Raw genomic sequence first — 21765 nt, 5'->3', positions numbered from 1 at the left:
ATTACGGATCTTCTGTACAGTTCCCCTTCGAACACCGAGTACCTGGCGGCGATCCTTTTTATTTTGGCCGAGGGATTGCGATCCTCCGGCAATTCACCTGTAAGTTTGTATTTCATTATCGGAGTCATCCACGTTGTCTCGGTCTCTATGTTGCCCACCATGCCGACGGTCTCAGTGATGCTCTTCGCATTCTCGATATCTACCAAAGCACGGTTGGTGACATTCTTGATGGTTGAGCTGGCAAGTTTGGAGAGAGCGTCGGCCCGGTTGTTCTCGGATCTGGTAACGCATTGGATTTGGAAAGATTTCAATTTCGCTATATCGGCCTTTACCCTCTCTAGGTACCTTACCATTCCGTCGTCCCGAGCCTCAAACTCCCCTCTGATTTGGTTAGTAACCAACAGTGAGTCTGTCTTCAACACAATGTGTTCTGCTCCGGCAGCCCTAGCTAGCTCGACTCCGGTTATCACCGCCTCGTATTCGGATTCGTTTTCCGAGGCCGAGAAGGTGAATTTCAAGGCGTACTCAAACTCGTCCCCGTTTGGGCTGATGATAAGGATGCCGGCTCCTGAGCTGTTCGTCGTGGAGGAGCCGTCGGTGTAAACCTCCCATATGCCTGGGTTTGGCTCTTCTTGATATGTGCATTCGGCCAGGAAATCTGCAAGTGCTTGCCCCTTTATCGAAGGCCTTGGTTTGTACTGAATGCCGAAACCAGAGAGTTCCACTGCCCATTTGATGAGCCTGCCGGATTGTTCGAATTTTTCCAAAGCTTTCTCCAATGGCTGATCGGTTAGGACCGTCACGGGGTGTGCGTCGAAGTAGGGTTTTAACTTCCTCGTGGCAACGACGACGGCGAAGGCTGCTTTTTCAATTAGTGGGTAATTTCTCTCGGCGGGCAACAGCAGTATGGTGACAAAGTAGATTGGGTGTTCTTTGTTTGTCTTCTTCCCGATGATCACGGCGCCGACCGTGGCCGAGGTAATCACTATGTATAGGTATAGCGTCTCCCCAGTATCGGCCTGGACAGAGTTGGGAGAGTCCAAGATGAGCTTTCGTTGCTTGAAGGCCGTGCTCTGTTCCTCCCCAGTGAAGTCTTTATTCCTTTCAACACTTTGAAGAATGGGGTGCTCTTGTCGGCTGACCGAGAGATGAAACGGGCGAGAGCCGCCATTCTCCCGGTCAGCATCATAACCTCTTTTCGATTCCTTGGTTCCGGCAGGTCTAGGATTGCTTGGATTTTGTCTGGATTTGCATCGATGCCTCTGGCACTGACAAGTACACCGAGGAATTTACCTGCCCGGACACCGAAGTTGCATTTCATTGGGTTGAGCTTCATCTTGTATTTCCTTAGTGAACAAAATGTTTCGTGTAAATCGGCCAGGTGCTCGCTGTCGGACTTGCTTTTCACAATAGCATCGTCGACGTAGGCCTCAATGTTTCGCCCTTTTTGATTTTGGAACACTTTGTCCACTGACCTTGTATACGTTGCGCCGGCGTTCTTCAAACCAAATGGCATCATTTTGTACATGTATGTGCCGTTAGCGGTGATGAATGCGCATTTAGGCATGTCTTCCTCAGCCATGAATACCTGGTGGTACCCCGAGAAGGCGTCTAGCAGGCTCAGCATGGTGTAGCCTGCCGTGGCGTCGATTAAGCTATCTATCCGAGGCAAAGGGTAACAATCTTTGGGGCATGCTTTATTAAGGTTGGTAAAGTCTACGCACATTCTCCATGCCCCCGATGATTTCCTCACCATCACAACATTGGCTAACCACTCAGGATAAGTGCAAGGCGTAATAAAGCCCGCCGTAAGTAGTTTATCTACCTCGGCCTTGATGGCCTCATCTTTCTCGACTGAGGAGTTCATCATCCTCTGCTTGACAGGGCGAGCGGTGGGGAGTACGTTTAGTTTGTGAATAATTACTTCCCGGCTCACACCTGGCATCTCGGCCGCTGAGTAGGCGAAGACGTCCTTATTTTTCCTTAGCAGGTCCAGGAGGTCGGCCCTGAATTTTGGTTCCAGGTTGACACCGACGGTTACGGTGCGGCCTGGATCAATCTCCACCTCCTCTGTCTCTGCTCCTTCAACCATGCTGATGGTTCGGTCGTTCTCGGACCTGGGAGTGTGCTGTATCTGGAAGGATTTTAATTTTGAAGCGCCGGCTCTCACCCTCTCTAGATACCTTGTCGTCCTATAGTCCCGGGCCTTGTACTCTCCTTTGATCTGGTTGGTCAATAAGAGCGAATCTGTTTTCACCACGACATGCTCCGCCCCGGCGGTTCTGGCTAGCTTGACTCCGGTTATCACTGCCTCGTACTTGGATTCGTTGTTTGAGGTCAAGGAGGTAAGCTTCAAGGCGTGCTCAAACATGTCTCCGTTCGGGCTAAAAATAACGATGCTGGCTTTCGAGCTATCCGTCGTGGAAGGGCCGTTAGTGTGTATCTCCCATACGCCGGGATCCCTCTCGTTCTTCGAGACGAGTTTATGTGCTTCCCCCGGTCCGAGACGTATATCAATGTCAGGGCCCGGATGGATATCACAACGTCGATTTCGCTCAAAGTGACCCGACCTATGAGAACGTTGTAGGCAGACGTGCCGTCGATGACTACGAATTCAGACATAACATTCTTGGCTGCACCTCCCCCGCCGAACCTCACCGGCAATCTGACCGACCCTGGGGTACCAGACCGGCCCAGAAAAGCTGTACAACGGGTTGGTGCAGGGGCTCAAATCCTCAACCCTCAGACCGAGGCTGAGAAAGCATTCTCTGTACATAATGTTCGTGTAGGCGCCTGTGTCAATCAGGCACCTCTTCACCAAGTGGTTGGCTATGTCCAGGTGGACTGTAAGTGGGTCGCTGTGAAGAGCGATGACTCCCTCGTAGTCCTCCTGCCCGATGGTCATATCGGGGATGTTGGGAGCGGGGGTGGCTGTGTTGGGCACAAAGTTGATGGCCTGATATGGTTCATTCAGGTGCCGTTTGTGCCCATGAGCGGACCCACCGTTCCCGCTGCCCCTGATGACAACATGGATTACTCCTATCCGTTCAAAGATGGACTTGCTATTCGACCCGCCGGCATCTGTTTTTTGGCCTCCGGCAACATATTTGCCGAGGCTCCCCTTCCGGATCAGTTCTTCAATGGCATTCTTCAGATGTCGGCAGTCGTTGGTTAAGTGTCCGGTGTGGCCGTGGTACTCACAGTACTGGCTCGTGTCACCGTCACTCCTCGGCCTAGGGGGTCTTTCCCACTTCTGGCCCTCGTTCTTGCTCAAAGCGAAGACCTCGGCGGCCGATACGACTAGGGGGGTGTGATCATCGTACCGTTTTCGGTAGTGCGTTCTCGAACTCCCCCCGGCATCCGCCGAGTTCTGTTTTCTGGCAGACTTGTCCGACCGTGACCCATTATTGTCACGGCGTCTTTCATCGGACCGTGACCCGTTGTTGTCACGGCGCCTTTCATCCGGGTTGTCCTCCCGGCGGCTCTTCTTTTCTGAGTGCTCGGCCTCGCTGGGGCCTACCCAGGTCTTGTGATAGTCCTCTACCTTGATGGCTTGGTCAGCCATCTTCCTGGCGGCGTCCAAACCCAGGCCTCCGCACTTGATGAGCTCATTTTTTAAATCTCCCCTTGGGAGGCCCTTCATCAGCGCGAAGGCCGCCAGTTCGGGATTAATTTCTCGAATCTGCTGGACCTTTCCGTCGAACCTCTTCACATAGCTTCGTAGAGACTCGCCCCCCTCCTGTTTGATAGTTAGGAGGTCCGACGTCTCCACGGCCCTTCTCTTGTTGCAAGAGTACTGGGCTAGAAAGGCGTCCCTTAGGTCGGCGTAATAGTATACCGAGCCGTCGGGAAGCCCCTTGTACCAACTTTGAGCCATCCCATGCAAAGTTGTTGGGAAAACTCGGCACCAGACCTCATCGGGCTGCTCCCATACCGACATGTAAGACTCGAAAGCCTCGGCGTGGTCGGCTGGATCACTATCTCCTTTGTATGATATGGGTGGCAACTTGAGCTTGGTTGGCACCTGGACTTCTAGGACGTAGGCGCTGAGGGGCTGTCTGACCACGTGTCGAACGACACGCGGCGATCGGCTCCTCGCATTCCTAATCCGGCTCCTCCCCTCGTAGCGGGAAGGACTCCTTCTTCGACTCGGACTTCTTCTCCAACTCTGCTGAGTCGGACTCCTCTGGCTCCTTTGGGGTAAGCCTCGTTCGTGCTGCGGGGACGCTGTCCTCCCATGAGTGCGGGAAGGACTTAGGTCTACCACGCCCACTTTGGGCTCCCCCGGCGTCTTGACTGGGTCAGCTTCTCCTAGTGCTCCGTTCAAATTTCTCGGAGTCACATTTCGGGCCCTGGTCTCCTGGACGGTTTCCGTCGCTCTTGTCGGCGTGACAGTGTGAGCAGGCGTATTACCAATTAGGTCCAAGAGCATTTTCAGTTTTGCTACGTCAACCACATGTCCCATGATGGTGACCTGGTTGGCGGGCAACGGTGTGTCTGGTATTATTGGCATCCCGAACTCCGGTTGGATTACTCCGCCGGTGGAGGGCTGCACGACTCCAGAATTGTTGAAGGTATCATCTTGGTAGAGTGCGGTTTCGTCGGTCACGACTGCGTCTTGTTGTTTTGACATCTTAGCTTTTTGGGTGGGTTTTTGTTTTTTTTTTTTTGTTTGGGAATGAATGTGACTAGCTTCTAGTAGCGGCTCCCCACAGACGGCGCCAATTGTTCCGGGTGTAATTCCAGAGCAGGTATTGTCACCACCCGTGGCTTGTAGAATAATGTCTTGAGTTGAATCCTTCTTTCCTTAATTGTTCCTCTCGGCCTCTCCTGCAACAATGAACGAACTGAGGGCTTGGCTTTGTGCCAAGCGTACTCACTCCGACGCTCAAGTCAGTAAACTTAGGGGATAAGTTGTTGTTACTTGACTGAATGTATATTGTAGAGAGATAAGGAAGATTATACCAGATGAATAGTTTCTTTTTAGGTTCAGTTCTGGATCTTTTCCTCAATGAAGGTTGTGGAGTATTTATAAACTTTCACCTTTTGTCACGTAGTGGCCAAGTGGCCAAGTGGCTAGCAGGTGGAAAGACTGATCTACCCCTCGGCCGAGGGACCTATGGCAGGCCGGCGGGCCCTGTTGACTCACCGCCGAGGGGTCTTGGATATGAGTACGCGGGTATGTGTCCCATTTGGCAGTTGCCATGCCGAGACCAGCCGACAGCCGATGGGTTTGCATCGGCTAGTTGTCTAAGCCGATTGACTTCTTTGTGGATATCTTTGACCTTGCTCAATATGTTGACTTGGTCAGCGGTGCAGAATATGCCCCATCAAATAACAACGACAAATAAAAAACACAAACTTTGTAAGATCGTTGTACATCATAAAATGCCATATACTCCATATAAAGAATAAATATGAACAATAATGTTTAATTTTTAATTATACTCATTTATTAATAACAACAATGGTTTTTACCCAATAAAAATACCGTTACACACTTACACACTATACAACGATCTTATTATTACAGTAAGTCTTACTTAAGATGAATACATGGTCAAATATTACCCACATGGGTATATAAGACAAATAGTTGGTCTTGTTTCAGACGCGTCATTTTGGGATGAACCAACAAAACGGTATTTTATAGGGTTATTCCATAACAATAATCCATTCTATTGGTGATCTGCAATAATCACTCCATCCTATTAATAATCTGAATTAAATCCAGCCTAAATACCATACTTTCTAATAACAAACCATCTGATATTTTGTGATGTTTATGTGTATCAAATAAACCAAGTTATTGATTCATCATTTGAAAATATTACACATAAACTTCACATATACCGGCTAGGTTGTCCAAAAACTATCAAATATTCCAACATAAACTTCAAAAAATACCGACTGGTTCGTTATTAGAAGGTATGATGCATAGGTTGGATTTAATTGGAATTATTGATAGGATGAAGGGATTATTGCAGACCACCAATAGAATTGATTATTGTTATGAAATAAACTATTTTATAACCAATTTACAGCCAAATGTGACCCACTATTTAAAAATAGGTGACCATAAATTGTAACACTAACTGTACCATTTTGATTACATTTAACTATAAAATGCTCACATATATCCGTTTGAAGTTTCTGACAAAAAGTAACCATCTACAATAAGAATTTAAGTAAGAGAAATCTTTTACTTTTTCCAATTTATTTTACTTTTATCCTATGCATACCATATGGATAAATCCTGTATATATTTAACTCATCTTAAAAGTTAAAACTACGACACATAATACCTGTCTTAAACACAAATATGTGCTTATTAATAATCATTGCTCTAGGAATACTTTGTATGTGTAACACGCTCACACAAGGCTAATTTCGTCATCCCCACTTACAAATACTCTGGCTCTACTCTAGGCATAGTGCCCTACAACTCTACCACCTTCAAAAGTAGCAATCCTCCAGCTATACTATACCACCTAACCCAACCCTAGTTAACCCTTAACCCAACCCCACTCAACCATAGTTACATCCTTCCCATTAAAACACAACTCCCTCACTCTCACTCCATTACTTCCTCCCTTCCCCTTCCCCACTCTCAAAATGTCTCCTCCCAAACCTCTCCTTCTCCTCCTCATCCTAACCATAGCAACAACACTATCCTCCGCACACAACATTACCCAAATCCTAGACTCGGACCCGAACCTATCCCAATTCAACAATTACCTAACCCGAACTAAACTCGCCGACGAAATCAACTCCCGTCAAACCATAACCGTCCTCGCTATCCCAAACTCCGCCATTTCCCCTCTCTCCAACCTCTCCCTCGCCGCCGTCAAAAATACACTCTCCCTCCACGTCGTCCTCGACTACTACGACGCTAAAAAACTGCACGATATCCAAGACGGAACCGTTATAACCACCACTCTTTACCAAACCACTGGTCAAGCTGAATCTTCCGTCGGTGAGCTTAATATCACCGACGCGAAAGGCGGAGCCGTTAAATTCGGCTCCGCTAAAGACGGTGCAAAGCTTGATTCCACTTATGTTAAGCAAATTAAACAAATTCCGTTTTCACTGTCTGTTATTGAAATTACCGCTCCGATTCTTGTGCCGGAGTTGTTGACCGCAACTGATGACGTCAATGTGACTGGAGTGTTGACCAAGGCAGGGTGTAAGACTTTTGCAGCGTTGCTTTCTAAAAGTGGAGTGTTGAAGAGGTATGAAGATCAGTTGAAGAGTGGAATTACCGTTTTCGCCCCGAACGATGAGGCGTTCAAGGCGAAAGGTGTGCCGGATCTTGATAAGCTAAGTAGTGCGGATATTGTGTCGTTGTTGCAGTTCCACGCGCTTAGCTCGTACGCGCCGATCGGTACATTGAAGACGACGAAAGGAAGTTTGCAGACACTTGCGCCTGCAGGAAAGTTTGGACTCACCGCGTCGACAGCTGGTGACGCGGTGACGCTTCATACTGGCGTCGATAGCTCGCGTATTGCGACAACACTTGTTGATGCGTCGCCGGTTGTGTTTTACAGTGTTGATAGTGTATTGTTGCCGGTTGCATTGTTCGGAATGTCGCCGACGCCAGCTCCTGCTCCGGCGCCGGAGAGTGACGCGCCGTCACCGTCACCGGAGGCGGATACACCTTCTCCATCAAAGGCGCCGGCAGCTTCGCCGCCTGCGCCGCCGTCTGATAGTTCTCCAGCTGGTGAGCCGTCGGCGGATTCGCCGGAGAAGGCGGCGGATGAGCACTCGAAGAAAAATGATGCCAGAGGAAGTGCGGCGTTGTTGAATGGTGTGGTTTTGTCAGTGGCATTTGGTGTGGTTTCTTTGATGTTTTAGGGGTAGTTTCGTCAGTTAATTTGTGTTTTTTTTTAAGTTTTTATTTATGTTAATTATTTATGTTATTGTTAATTGTTTGTTAATTTGGTTGGATTTGAAATTGATCAGTGAAGAGGAATGTGTAGTTGGACTGTTGTTTGACGGGGGAGAGACGTTGTTGTCAGAGTGTGAGATACTGTGGATTAATTAATTTTATCATTGTTATTATTACAGCATTAATGGTGTTTTAGTTGTAACTCGAATTATTTATGAGAGGCGGTTTCACACAAGCTTATTGGGTAACCTCTCAGAACGAAATTAGCTTAAGAGAAGCGAGTTTATTTGGTGTCTTAAAGATTTTTACGATTTTTCTAATATGTGCCTTAATTACGTGTGCTTAAGACACACGTTAGAAAAACCGTATTTTAATAGAGGTTTAGCCATAATGATAGTATTAGTGGTAATAGTTTAAGTAGTTGATTTTATGCGGTTGGTTCAGAATCACGTGAGTGACGGTTGCCTCAAAAAGATTTGTCGGTTTGTTAAGAAGTGCTTTACTGGTTAGTGTTTAGTGAATGACACTGCCGACGTTGGCGCGTTATTAGGTGAAGAATAATGCTAGTTTTGCGTAGTTAAGTTGCAGCATGGAGCGCATTCAAGTAGCTTAACGTGCACTAATTGCTTAACGTGCTACACTCCTACCGGTGCATTATTTTTTAAACTAATTTACTAGCTTTGCTACCGGTGCATTTTCATATTTTTGTCATTATGTATTTTATTTCAAAGACTTCTAATTTAACCACTATTATAATAAAAGACTATATATTTAATGACTTAAGCTTTTGGAAAAACATCTCTATATGAAATGTAGTTGTTCTTTCAAGTATGAGTTTTACTATTTCATAAATTTTTTGTCATTTATTGAAGATTTCTTAGTCTAGTGGTTAAGACGGAGGTATTGTGGACAATAGGTCTCAGGTTCGAATCCCCCCTTCCCTCTATTATAATGCGACTAAGTGCGCGCTTCCATTGACCAAAAAAAAATAAATAACTTTTTGTCATTACTTTTCCCTGCTTTGCCCTTCTTCTAAAAAACAATGGAAAAATTTCTCCACCCACTCTCTCCAAATTAATCAAATTTGAACCAAATTAGTCGCTTATGAATCGTATTTCTCATGTTAATCAACTAATTCAAGTAATAATTCTAACTTAGTTATTTTTGCATCAATTATATTAACAAATTAAGGAGAAGAAATTAATTTTGGGTTAATAAAATTAGATATATGCAAATTAGGGTTGTGGGAAAGGGTGGCTAGGGTGGTGGAGGTCAGGCTTGTGGTGGTCGGACGTGCAGGGAGGCGAGGGAGAGGGGTGGTTGTCGACAGTGCATGGTGATGAGGGAGGGGGCAGCAGGCTGGGTGGGGGTGAATCTAGGTGGGCAGGGGTTTGATTTCAGTGCGGTCTGGGTGGGTGGCGAGTACGGTCGGCCTATGTGATCGGTGGTGTGGAGGGGAGTGGTCGGTGGAGCAGTGGAGGGAGGGGCGGTGGTTGTGGGTGGTGGTTAATGAGAGGGACAAAATTGAAAGAGTTGAGTAAATTGTAAAAGAGATGTTGAAATGTTAAGGGTAAAATGGTCAATTGTGTCCATAATTTACTAAATCATGTCTATGAAAGAGCGTAACCCATATGAAATGGTAAGGTTTTTGCGAAACGTTTTTCCTTCCGTTGCTTCTAAAATAAATAGATAGTCTTGTCACTTGTGTAAGATGGTTTTATATTAAAAAAAAGTGTAAAACGGATCCGAACATAATAAAAAGGTAATCAATAAACACAGCTATCAAAATGACCCATTTTATAATAATTTTATTCAAGGTCGCCATATACAAGTAAATGGGTTAAGAGTGGTTGCTTGGTGGTATTTGCTTTATAAAATAGGTAATGAATATGGAGGGCGATGAAGAGTTCTTGCTTTGTGTTATTATTTTATTTTTATTTTTTAAATAAAATGTGTTAATGAGATGAAGGGTAAATGAGTGAATAAATGATAAATGTTGATGTGGTAAAAAGTTGGATGATTAGTTTGTGTTTTAATTATTATACTTGTATATAGATTAATTAAGCTTCAAAATGCATAAGATAAAACTTTTAAAAAATTAAGGGCGGTCTTATAGCAACCATGTCACTCAAAAATCACTCATTCATTTTCTAGCAATTATTTCGTATAACGATTATTCCCGTATTTTTTTTTTTATAAAAGGTAGCAATTTTATGATAAATAATGATTACTTGGAAAAAAATGATCGTTTTTTTTATCGCATGTACAATGATCTTAAAATAGTTTTCATATTCATTTTCACAGTATATGTTTTGTTTTAGAATGGTTTTCAAGGATTCTCAGCACAATCACTCTAATTATTACCCGATTTTTATCCTTTTTTTTCCAATAACTACAAAGAGATTTCTTTCTAATAAAAATCCTAGTAACCTACCAATTAATAGACTATGCTATCTTATTTCTTATTTCTAATGTTTTATGTTCAACTTTCTTATTTCTAATGTTTTATGTTAACTTTAAGGAGAGAAAAAGGAACATACATCGGATGTATTACCTCCAACTTTTTTGTTTTTTGAGCATATATGTATTTTTTTTGAGCTTATTACCTCAAACTTTATATGTTTTTGAGCATATATGTATTTTTTTTAGCATAATAAAGTTTATAACTTAGATTTTAATATTTTTTCCGTCAAAACTCAAATTTAACTAAACTTATATGTAATATTTTTGAGTTTTATTATAATTTTTTAGAGCTTAATATTTATAAGTGAATAAGCTCAGAAATTTCATAATGAAACTCAAAAACTTTAAAACAAAACTCAAAAACTTTATTATAATACTCAGAAACTATAAAATTGGAGGTAGTACATCAGATGTATAATCCTAACTTTAATTGTATCCTTAATTTTTAAGATTAACAATCAACTTATATTGAGAAAAGAAGGGGTAATTGGAATAACCAACTAATAATACAAGTACTTTTTCTTTGGTGCTATCATGATAATTGCCAAAGTACTTGGTGCTTTTCGATGTTATCATTTCTCGATACACAAAATCTCATTGAAGATGGCACATATCCGTCATTTCGGAGTGACGGATACCATTTTCTCTCACAAATGACCCAAATAGAGGAGAGAGGGAAGCACATAGGGGTGCCCCCACCTTGTCCCCCCTATCCGTTTTGTGAGTGGCATTACCCGTCACTTGCTCCGACCCGTCTTCAGCAAGACTAACTGTTCTCGATAAATTGTCTCCTCAAAAGAAAAACCCTAAAATTCAATTTATACTAAAGTAACAAACTAATGTTTGACCTAGTTTGCTTAAAATGAGTTTTTATTTTTTAAGCTTAATTTTTCAAAAGTAGTTTTCAAGAAACAGAAGCATTAAATTAATGCTTCTATTTTTATGGACAAAAACACGGTATTTGAGCTTTTGAGAATCTACTATTAACTTTTAAATTTATTATATGTTTGGCCAAAAAGTGTTTTTAAATCCAAAAACACTTTGAAAAACAAGGCCAAATACACAGTAAATTACAGTAGCATCAAATTCTTTTTGAATTCACCTATGTTTTTCATTGTATTAAATATAGTTTTTTTTTTTTTTTCATATTTATTCTCATATATTCCCAGAAACATATATGAATTATGAAGTATTACTCAATGGGATAACGGAAGTATTTATCATCGCTTATAATTATTTCATCTCATAAGAGAGTTTTATTATCATTATACTAGGTTATCTTTCAATATGAGAATTTCTAGATATCAAATTGCTCGATAAGACCAATCTTATACAGCAACTCTCCTAGAAGACCGTCGTATAACAGCCTAACACGTTAAAATATGAAGTACAAGTTAATAAGTTATCAATCTAAAATTTTAGGTTATTAAAATAATATTTTTTTTTATAAATTTATTGAGTAAACCAGTCTCTGCGTCTCGCACAACAATTTGTAAATCTTATAATAGAACTGGCCCAATTATATTCAAGCCCAAACTCCATTCACCTATATTAGACTTGCTGCCTCTTCCTCTTGATACGTCGTCCCTAAGTTATGCCAGATCCCATCTCAAGCACTGATGCTCAGAATCATTCATCTGAATCGTTTTCCATCTCGAGCCTACCATGTAGACCGATCAAGAATGTTGAATGTTTGAGCGAAAGTTTGACTAGAGATAAAGTTTACAAGGTTGGAGAGACGAGCAGACAGTTTGACTAGATATAAAGTTTACAATGAGTAATGACAACATCATATCGATTAGAAACGATGATCAGTGAAAACTGTCGCAACATAATTATTATTAACTCAAAAATAAACTTTCAGATGTTAAAGAGGTAGCAAATGAGCTTGATGCTCCGCTGTTGCTTATAACGCAAGACGTTTCTGGTACATTTTGAGGCAAAAAAACGGCAAGGATGGTAAAAGACAAGGTACAGTACATCAGAACAAGGCTGCTTTCAATGGTGTCAAACCATGGCTCATGCTTTAAGAGCTTCCCCAGCTACTACAAGATCCTCAAGTGCCTTAGATATCTGACCCCCGTTCATGCCATCTAAGCGTACACCTCTCTCAACACCATAGTCTACACAAATGTAAAATTATACGTCATATTTAGGATTTTCGATACAAATGTTAGTAATATAAAAGGATGAAAACAAGGAAGTTTAATGACAAGGTCAGAGGTGAGAAACAGGCATTTTCATATTTTATCCTACAAATCTACAAAAGTCGTGCAACTTCTAGCACAAAAAATTATTTGAAATGGTCTTACATTTGAGATTAATTCGTTATACATAATATCAAATAAGCGATAAATAAGTACAGAGAATTTGGGTTGCTCTTGCGTATAAGCCGGATTAAGACACGACTCATTACCACATCTACTTGAGTCAAATACGAGTTCTCACATTTAACGGTTTTTTAAGTTATGTTGGGAAACAAAAACACCGTTAAATGCAACTCGCTACAGGATAATACATCTGATATTCCATCAATTAACTGTATCATGCAATCTCAAAGTGCTAAAAAAGTTGTGATTGAAGTTGGAAGACACCCAATAATGATTAAGCTCTGCATTTGATTGAGGTCAGGTTCTACCCTTTCAACAACGGTAGCAACACAAATTTTGCACCTGAACTAGCTTTAAATGGACAGTAACAGCACATATTTGACATCTCCATAAATTCAAAGCAAATCACGCCATTTTTTCTTCCCGTTTGCCTGATAGCTTTGTGTAGTAAGGTGAGGAAACTATTGCTCCAATACGATTAGACGACTAATAGAAAGGGGGAGTGGGTAAAGATTATCCCTTTATGGGAGTAGCTATTAGCCTACCTTATTATCCTTCATCTACCAGCCGTCACTACTACCTCTTACTTTCCTTTGTTATTTTCTTGTAACCCTCGTTTCATGCAAGTTCTTAGATGTAAGGGTTTGCGATAAGAGTAAATGTTACCGAGCTAACCTCCAAATAAGGGAAAAAAGAAGGAAAATGGTGATAATGGTAATGGAAGGTGGAAATGAGAAAGGGAGGGGAATAGTTGCCGGTAACAGAGGGTAACACTTACGGAGTACTAATCTCCCCCTAATGTAATGCAACCTCCAAATGAGAAAAATTGCGCTATCATCCCCTCTTTTCACACTTCACTACCACAACTTATCCCCAATTTCCTACTCTTTGTTTTGAGCTCTATTATCCCTGTATTAATTTCTTCCATCTCAAACACGTCCTTAGGCTTTTAGAATAACTAAATACACAGAACTGAAGACTATATGTTATGGTTGTTTTAATAAGACAAGCAGACTCGTCAATATAAGCCATGGGGAAAGTGGGAAACCATGACTTCAGAGTCAATAAAATATCAGAATACAAATATTTGGTTTACAGTTACTTGACTTACTACTACTATAATTATCCCATGGTGACCAACCTACTAATGTTTTCTTCTTTCGCTTTGATTATCCTGTGTGCACAAATTGGGGACTATTATTCATGTTTTTTCTTGTGAGAGAAATTAATAATAGAGCGAATTAACAATATGATAACGAATCCTAAGATAAACAAGCATAGTAATTTTGCTCAAATCTGAATTCCAGGATACGCTCTTGCCTATTGTCCATTAACCTCCAACTATTAAATAGCTTCCCTCAAACGCAAGTCAGCCTACATCCTTTGTGGCCACAAGGCATAAACAATTACCATCTACAGCTTAGCTTTAAAAAGCACGCTTAAGCCCAAGATTTGGTGACACACCAACTAAAAATGGTTCAGAGCACTTTAGGATCCAAAACAGGTATTTGTGAAAAACAGTCTAAATTTGTTTGTAAGAAACAGTGCCTCATGTCTGTTAGGCACACGCCTTCGCCTTGCACCCCATCGCAACAAGTGTTCCTGCCTCTATGCGCCTATCAAAACTAAGATTGTCACACACTTCAATAGGCCTAGATATATAGAGGGAGAATACATAAACATATAGCACACACCCTATAACCATAGACACTTGTGGCCTAAAGGAGCCTCCAAATTCATAATCAGAACTGTTAAATACTTAAATGCTGTGATGCTCGGACTCTTCACCTGACCCTGAGGATCCAGTGGACAGGATCCGGACACGGATCCGGACATGGATCCTTGACGGATCCTTCTATGAGAAATCGGTGTGAGAGTGTTGTTTTTAACCTCTGTTTTGTACAGCAGCCTTATATCAAGAGTGATCTTGACATGAATTTTAATGCTCTAATAAAGTCTTCATTCATGTTAAACATGAAAAAACTACTTTTCCTTTCTTTTCTTTGACTTTTTTAACTAATAATCAATTTATTTTCAAAAAAATAAAACATTAGCCGAGTCCAAATTCAAATTAGGATCCTCGTATCCGAGTCCTTGTTTTTGAGATTTCAAGGATCGGACCCTCGGATCCGTGTCCGTGTCGGATCCTCGTATCCGAGTCCGAGCATCACAGCTTAAATGTGCACTGCATAGCGCACGGGATCTTGCAGTTAATTAGCGGCGAAACATAACCAGACAAATTCTTAAAATTGACAACGATGATCCACTTAGAGGGGAACGACCAATCTCAAAGGTTGGATATGTATAAGACAAAACAAACTTGTAGACTTCAGCACCAATCAATAACTCAAAGTTTCATGAGAAACAAACGACGACCTGAATACTAACCATCAATCCTCGTTTCTATCGGAGGGAATCTTATTTGTTTGTCTATGCTACAAACTCTGAATGAGATTAAAATAGATTCCATTAAATCCGTGAACAATTTGGCAAACCCAATATCTACGCAACAAGGGACATAGAACACAAAATGCACGTTCTTAGATCGATCAAATCCGCTCCGGTACTACCAAGCTACACAAAAGTTTAACACATGAATAGACATTAAACAGGTAGAAGTATAGTTTTTTCTTTATAACATGGCACAAGGAAGTAAAAAGAAGCAACATTATGAGAGCGATTAAATAACGGGGAGTAGAGTTCTAAGTTTTCAAAGACAAAAAATAGAGCATTTCACATATCTTATAGCTCAGCTGCAGCAACTGAAAAATTTCACTGAAACAAGGAAACCGCATTGGTGTTGGGTGGTGAAAATAGAGCATGCACATAGTAAAACTAAGAAGGTGCTAAGACAAAATTAAGCAGTTCCAGCCTCCAGGAAGCCTACTCCACATCAAACTTCAGTATAATATAATCTCACAAACGTAGGTTTTAAGAACAACTTGATAAGTTGACAAACCTAAATCCCTAACTTAAACACTACCAACCTAAGAACACGAGTTCAGCCTCTTACTAAAAGGAACTTAGATAGAAATCTACCTCTTTGTTGCTGCTACATACTCTACTATCCCTCACAATTTGGTCCTCTATTTATAAGACCTACTCAACCTGTCCAAAAAACGTTCAATTCATACATATCGTCATCATCATCGTCATTCATACACTACCATCCAAGTACATTCACATCGCAACACATGTATCTAACTACACACAAGCTCCAGCACATCCACGCACCTCCACATTTCTTTTTCCTTTTCAACATTCAACAAAATATTTTGATATTTAAACAGACCTCAACAACTGGCGAATACCCATCAATAACTAATCAATTCACAGAAAAAAATTCAGGTCTTACCATATCTAGCCCAAAGCTGAGGCTCAACTCCGCGAGCTTCACGAATCAAGATAGGCAATTTAGGGTTCAGTGTTTTCAACTCTTTGTAATTCTTCTCCACAAATCCCCTAATTCAATTGAAAAACATTTATCAAACTCACCAATAACACAACCAAAATGCAGTATCCAGTAATCAAAATCATAAACTTCCACAATCGCCGAACAAATTCATACAATCAAATCATCAAAAATACCTAGCTTCAGCACTTGCAGGGGATGTTTGACAAAAAAGGATTCGAAGCTCCTTCAAGTTCTTCCCCAATTGACCTCTCCACGCCATAGCAATTCAAATTAAATACCTAATTAACCACAAAATTACGGTAAAAATGAAACCCTAATCTCTGATTTATAAAATGTGAAAGGGGCGATTTTGGGAATGCGTAAAAATTCAATTGGTACCCAGAAAATAATTGAAAAACAACAATCGAAAGACATAATAAAAGAATGAAGGGAAAGTTTGATGATTAAAATTGTTAAAGAAGAGAGATTAAGAAATTACCAGATCTTTGATTAGCAGTTCCTCAAGATCTATAGCTTTGTTCTTCGAGTTTTGTATAATTTCAGTAACTATTGTTATCTCGGAGAGACTAGTAGAGTATTGTAAATCGGAGATAGAAGTGGTTAAATGCGGGATTGGGTTGGATACGGCTCTGATCGTATATTTTGTAACCAATAAGCGGGTTCGCGGGTTATTGACGAGTTAGTGGTCGATCTTTGTAAACTTACGCAAATGCTCTGACTATTGTTCGCTAATTTTGCAGATGGATGGACTAGGGGTGTTAATGAGACAAGACAACTCGCGAGCAATTCGAGCTCGGCTCGGTCAAAGCTCAACTCGTGTGAGCTCGGCTCGGGGTCGGGGCTTGAGAGCTTAACGAGTCAAGCCGAGTAAACGTTGGCTCGGCTCGAAAAGCTCGTGAGCGGCTTGAACTTGTATAATTAGATAAATATTACTCATATTTTATAAATACATTTTGTCATAATTATATATTTGTATCACACATAAAAATTGTCTCATTGATTTTCCAATATTTGTATATAAAACCATCAAGCCTTGTTATTGAAATATCGATTAAAAAAAATGAAAATTCAACAATTAAATATAAGGTTGAGTTGAGTTGGAGTTTGGCTCGAGCTCGCGTTAAAGCTCGTAAACTTGATAACGAGCACAATTTTTACAAGCTCGGGTAAGTTCGAGACCGGTTCGAGAGCACCAGCCAAGCAAGACCAAGCTCGAATTCGGCTCGGCTCGTTAACACCCCTAGATGGACGACCTGGGAATAGCTCTAATCGGAGATGGGCTCAATGGTCATGCACTCGTATGATTAGGTGGGCTAAATTATACGGGCTATTCCCTAAACTTAGGTTTGGCTCAACGAAATAAGGAAATTCTTGGGTGCAAAGTGCAATAGAGAAGGTTAATAGTTTCCAAAACTCGTCTAACTTTCCTAAAACACCGCCGCTATCGCTTTGTTGTATATTCCGTGCATCGTTTCCTATATAAAGGAACATGTACCCACAAAAAATCATACATCAAAAATATTGTGATTTTGTGAATCAAAAAAGAGTTTAAAGAGAGAATGAAAGAAATATTAGCAGCCCTAAGTAATGGCGAGGATGAAGCATGTCTACATCTGGCTTTCCTCAAGAACAATCGATGCGCCGTTTGCAAGAAGTCCGTCGACTATAACATTCCCGCCACTTTTCTCTTTCGCTACATCTCTCCCGACTTATACCTCACTGTCGACGCTATTCGGCGTCTCCGTGACCTTGATCTTGATAAACTCTTGCTCCGTAAGAAGCTTCGTCTTGTTCTTGATCTTGATAATACTCTAGTTCACGGCATCCAAAATCAAAATAATAATCAAAATCAAAATAATGTCATGAAGAAGAAGAAAAACAACAACAAGTCCAAGTCGTCACCGTCTACGTCATCATTATCGTCTAATGATGACGTTTACAAAATCTTGCAAGGGGGGTTTTCCGTCAAGTTAAGGCCCGGTGTTCTTGATTTCCTCAAAAAGGCTACCGAATTGTTCGATTTAACAATGTACACAATGTCGAAGGACAATTACGCTAAGGAGATTGCGAAAATACTTGAATCCGGCCTGTTTCGCTTTTCAAGGGTCATCGCTCAGGCCGAATTTACCAAGAAAGGTACAAAATCTCTCGAGTTCGTCTTATCCCATCAACAAGTTACGTTAATTGTTGACGATTTAGCGGATAATTGGGCGACTGCAGATCAACGCAACGTCATCAAAATTAAACGCTATGAGTTCTTCAAAGATGACGGGGAAGCCCCTCCTTCGAATTATCACGACGATGATCAAGACCTAGATAGGGTTTGGAGTATTTTGAAAAATGTTCATACGAGGTTTTTTGATCAAAATAACCAAAATAACGTTGCCCGTAGAGATGTTAGACAACTACTTCGAATAAATTAAGATGATTGATTCAAACCCTAGTTACAAAGGTACTGTTTTTGTTTATGTTGGATCGTCTGTGTCTTGAATTTGTTTGTCACCCCAGAAACCTAAACGGTATCTGTATTAGGTCTTTTCTAGGTCATTCTGTATTAGGTCGAGTTTATTATATAAACTTTCTAAGTTTTTTTCCCACATTGATGGGGCATATTCTAGGGCTGAGCAAAAAGTATCCGATCCGGTTTTTTTTCCGAATCCGATCCGAAATCCGAAAAAAATATTCCGAATATATGGATACCGTTTAAAGTGGATATCCGATCCGGTTTATTCCGAATAAAACGGATCGGATGTGGATTGTGATTTTCTTAAAACCGGATATCCGGATCCGATCCGGATTTTTAAAAAAAAAAAAAAAAAAAAAAAAAAACCGTAAAAAATAAAAATTGAAAAGAGTAGAAAACTAGAAAGTAGAAACCACTCATACACAGATTCTATTTTGTACAAACCCTAAACAATCATCAAACACTCAAAGTAACGCCTCCCTCCTCTGACCATCTCTATCCTCTCCTACTCTCTTTCAGATCTCAATCTCTCATCATCAATCGCTCATCTCAAATCGACAATCGATCATCATCAACCATAAGTTCATCACTAAGGTAATTCATATTTTCGATTGTGTTTAATCTTATTTTCGATTCTTATTTTCGATTCTTATTTTCGACTCAAAGTAACGGATTATAGATTCTTATTTTCGACAATCGATCAGACGGAGTACTATTATCCTGATTTTCGATTCTTGTTTTTCGATTGTGTTTAATCTTATTTTCGATTCTTATTTTCGACTCAAAGTAACGGATTATAGATTCTTATTTTCGACAATCGATCAGACGGAGTACTATTATCCTGATTTTCGATTCTTATTTTCGGCTGCATTCTTCTAGTTACTTGTGGGTTTTCTATGTGATTATAGCTTGATGATTATTTACAGTTGTTTATGATGCAAATCTCTATTTTCTTTCTTCATTTTATGCAGATGACATCAAGTTATGATGACAATAGTGATGCGAGATTCATCGATCTTGAAGATAATGATGCTGGTGAAGAGCATGTTTCCAGTAAAAAGGCGATCTTCATTTATCACTGATACAGACTTGTGAAATTTTTTCTAAACTTTTGAATCCGGATCGAAACCGGTTTCCGAAATCTGGATTTCCGAATTTTCGGATTCCAGATTTTCGGATATCCGAATTATTCGGATCGGATCTGGATCACGAAAAAAGATAATTTTAAATTCGGATATCCGATCCGGTTTTGAAATCCGGATCGGATATCCGGTTTTGCTCACCCCTAGCATATTCTGTGCCCGCTGACCAAGTCAACATATTGAACGAGGTCAAAGATATCCACAGCAAGCCAATGACTTAGACATCCCAGCCGATGCAGCCTTTCGGCTGCCCACACGGATCTCGGCATGGCAACCTACCGGTAGGGGCCCATACCCGCGTACTCATATCCAAGAACCCTCGCACGGAGTCAACCAGGCTCGTAGGCCGCCATAGGTCTCTCGGCCGAGGGTAGATCGATCTTTCCACCGCTACGCCACTTGGCCCACTTGGCACTACGTGACAAAAGGTGAAAGTCTATAAATACTCCTCAATCCTCATTGAGGAAGGGATCCAGAATCTAACCTAAGAACCACTTAAATTGGTATTATCTCTCTCATCTCTCTACAATACACGTCATCAAGCTACATACTACCTAATCACAATAAGTTCACTGACTTGAGCGTCGGAGTGAGTACGCTTGGCATAAAGCCAAGCCCTCAGTTTGCTCATTGTTACAGGAGAGGCCGAGGAGAGCAGTCAAGGCTAGAAGAGGCATTATTCGACAAAGCTAGCGTGGTAAACAAACCTACTTCGGAATTCATACCCGGAACAATTGGCGCCGTCTGTGGGAAAAACAGATACTAGAAGCTAGTCATTCCCAAACAAAAAAACAAAAAACCCACCCAAAAAGCTAAGAAGATGTCAAAAGAACAAGAAGTGTTCAGAATCAAGACCCCTCCACCCAGAGGATACCGTCCACACACTCGAGTTGTGCAGCCCTCCACCAAACCGGATAATTCAACCGGAGTTCGGGATGCCAATAATGCCGATACGCCGCCGCCCGCCGACCAGGTCACCGTCATGGGGCGTGTGGTTGATGCGCAAAGAAAGTCGGGCGCTCCGGACGATTGTCGGCCGCGCCGCTCACACTGTCACACCGACAAGAGCGGCGGGACCCGTCCAGAAGCTAGGGCCCAAAAGGTGACTCGAGAAACCCGAACGAAGCACTAAGAGAGGCCGAGCCTACCAAGACGCGGGGAGCCCGTGGTGTCGGTGGTAGAACTAAGCCCTTCCCGCACTCGCGGAAGGACGATGTCGCCGCGACGCCCGCGAGGCATGCCCCAGACGAGCGAAAGGAGTCCGACTCACCAGAGTCGGAGAAGGAGTCCGACTCACCGTAGTCGAAGAAGGAGTCCGACTCACCGAGTCGGAGAAGAAGCCCTTCCCGCCACGGGGAGAGGGGCCGGACTAGGGATGCGAGGAGCCGATCGCCGCGTGTCATTAGACACGTGGTCGACGACCCCTCGGTGCCTACGTCCTAGAGACCAGTGCCGCCAAAGCTAAAGCTACCGTCTATATCATACAAAGGAGAGGGCGACCCAACCGATCATGCCGAGGCTTTCGAGTCTCACATGTCGGTGTGGGAGCAACCTGACGAGGTCTGGTGCCGAATTTTCCCAACGACCTTGGTTGGAATGGCGCAAAGCTGGTACAAGGGGCTACCCGATGGGTCGGTATACTCCTATTCCGACCTAAGAGACGCGTTTTTGGCCCAGTACTCTACCAATAAAAGGAGAGCCGTCGAGACGTCGGATCTCCTGACCATCAGGCAGGAGGGAGGCGAGTCACTCCGAAGCTATGTGAAGAGGTTCGATGCCAGGGTTCAGCAGATTAGGGAGCTGAACAGCGAACTAGCGGCCTTCGCACTGATGAAAGGCCTCCCCAGAGGGGACTTGAAAAACGAGCTCATCAAGTGTGCGGTGGATCGAGCCTTGAGTCCGCCAGAAATTGGCCGACAGGCCATTAAGGTCGAAGACTATCACAAAATATGGATAGGCCACGGCGAGGCCGGCACTCGAAAGAAAGAGCCACCGGGAGGACAAGCCGGACGAAGGGCGCCGTGACAATAATAGGTCGCGGACCGACAGCCCGCCAGAAGAGA

General features: G+C 42.1%; 3 protein-coding genes across 3 annotated transcripts; 2 read left to right on the top strand and 1 right to left on the bottom strand.

Moving 5' to 3' along the window:
• The first annotated feature begins 6441 nt into the window (after positions 1-6441).
• LOC141605176 (fasciclin-like arabinogalactan protein 10) lies at positions 6442-8069 on the top strand. Its single transcript, XM_074423851.1, has one exon. It carries the CDS (start codon positions 6616-6618, stop codon positions 7852-7854), a length of 1239 nt encoding a protein of 412 aa, XP_074279952.1. The 5' UTR covers positions 6442-6615; the 3' UTR covers positions 7855-8069.
• A 4095-nt stretch (positions 8070-12164) lies between these two features.
• Positions 12165-16710, bottom strand: LOC141605175 (NADH dehydrogenase [ubiquinone] 1 alpha subcomplex subunit 2). The gene is made up of 4 exons (XM_074423850.1): positions 16575-16710; positions 16270-16374; positions 16037-16143; positions 12165-12474 (listed from the first exon to the last, which is right to left on the bottom strand). Exons 2-4 carry the CDS (start codon positions 16353-16355, stop codon positions 12371-12373), a joined length of 297 nt encoding a protein of 98 aa, XP_074279951.1. The 5' UTR covers positions 16356-16374; positions 16575-16710; the 3' UTR covers positions 12165-12370.
• A 945-nt stretch (positions 16711-17655) lies between these two features.
• Positions 17656-18519, top strand: LOC141607118 (RNA polymerase II C-terminal domain phosphatase-like 4). The gene is made up of 2 exons (XM_074426477.1): positions 17656-17917; positions 18050-18519. The coding sequence occupies exons 1-2, from the start codon at positions 17656-17658 to the stop codon at positions 18517-18519; spliced, it is 732 nt and encodes a 243-aa protein (XP_074282578.1).
• Positions 18520-21765: the final 3246 nt, after the last annotated feature.

The sequence above is a fragment of the Silene latifolia genome, chromosome 10 (assembly GCF_048544455.1).
Source record: "Silene latifolia isolate original U9 population chromosome 10, ASM4854445v1, whole genome shotgun sequence".
Taxonomy (NCBI): domain Eukaryota; kingdom Viridiplantae; phylum Streptophyta; class Magnoliopsida; order Caryophyllales; family Caryophyllaceae; genus Silene; species Silene latifolia.
This window is presented reverse-complemented; position numbering and strand designations above follow the sequence as displayed.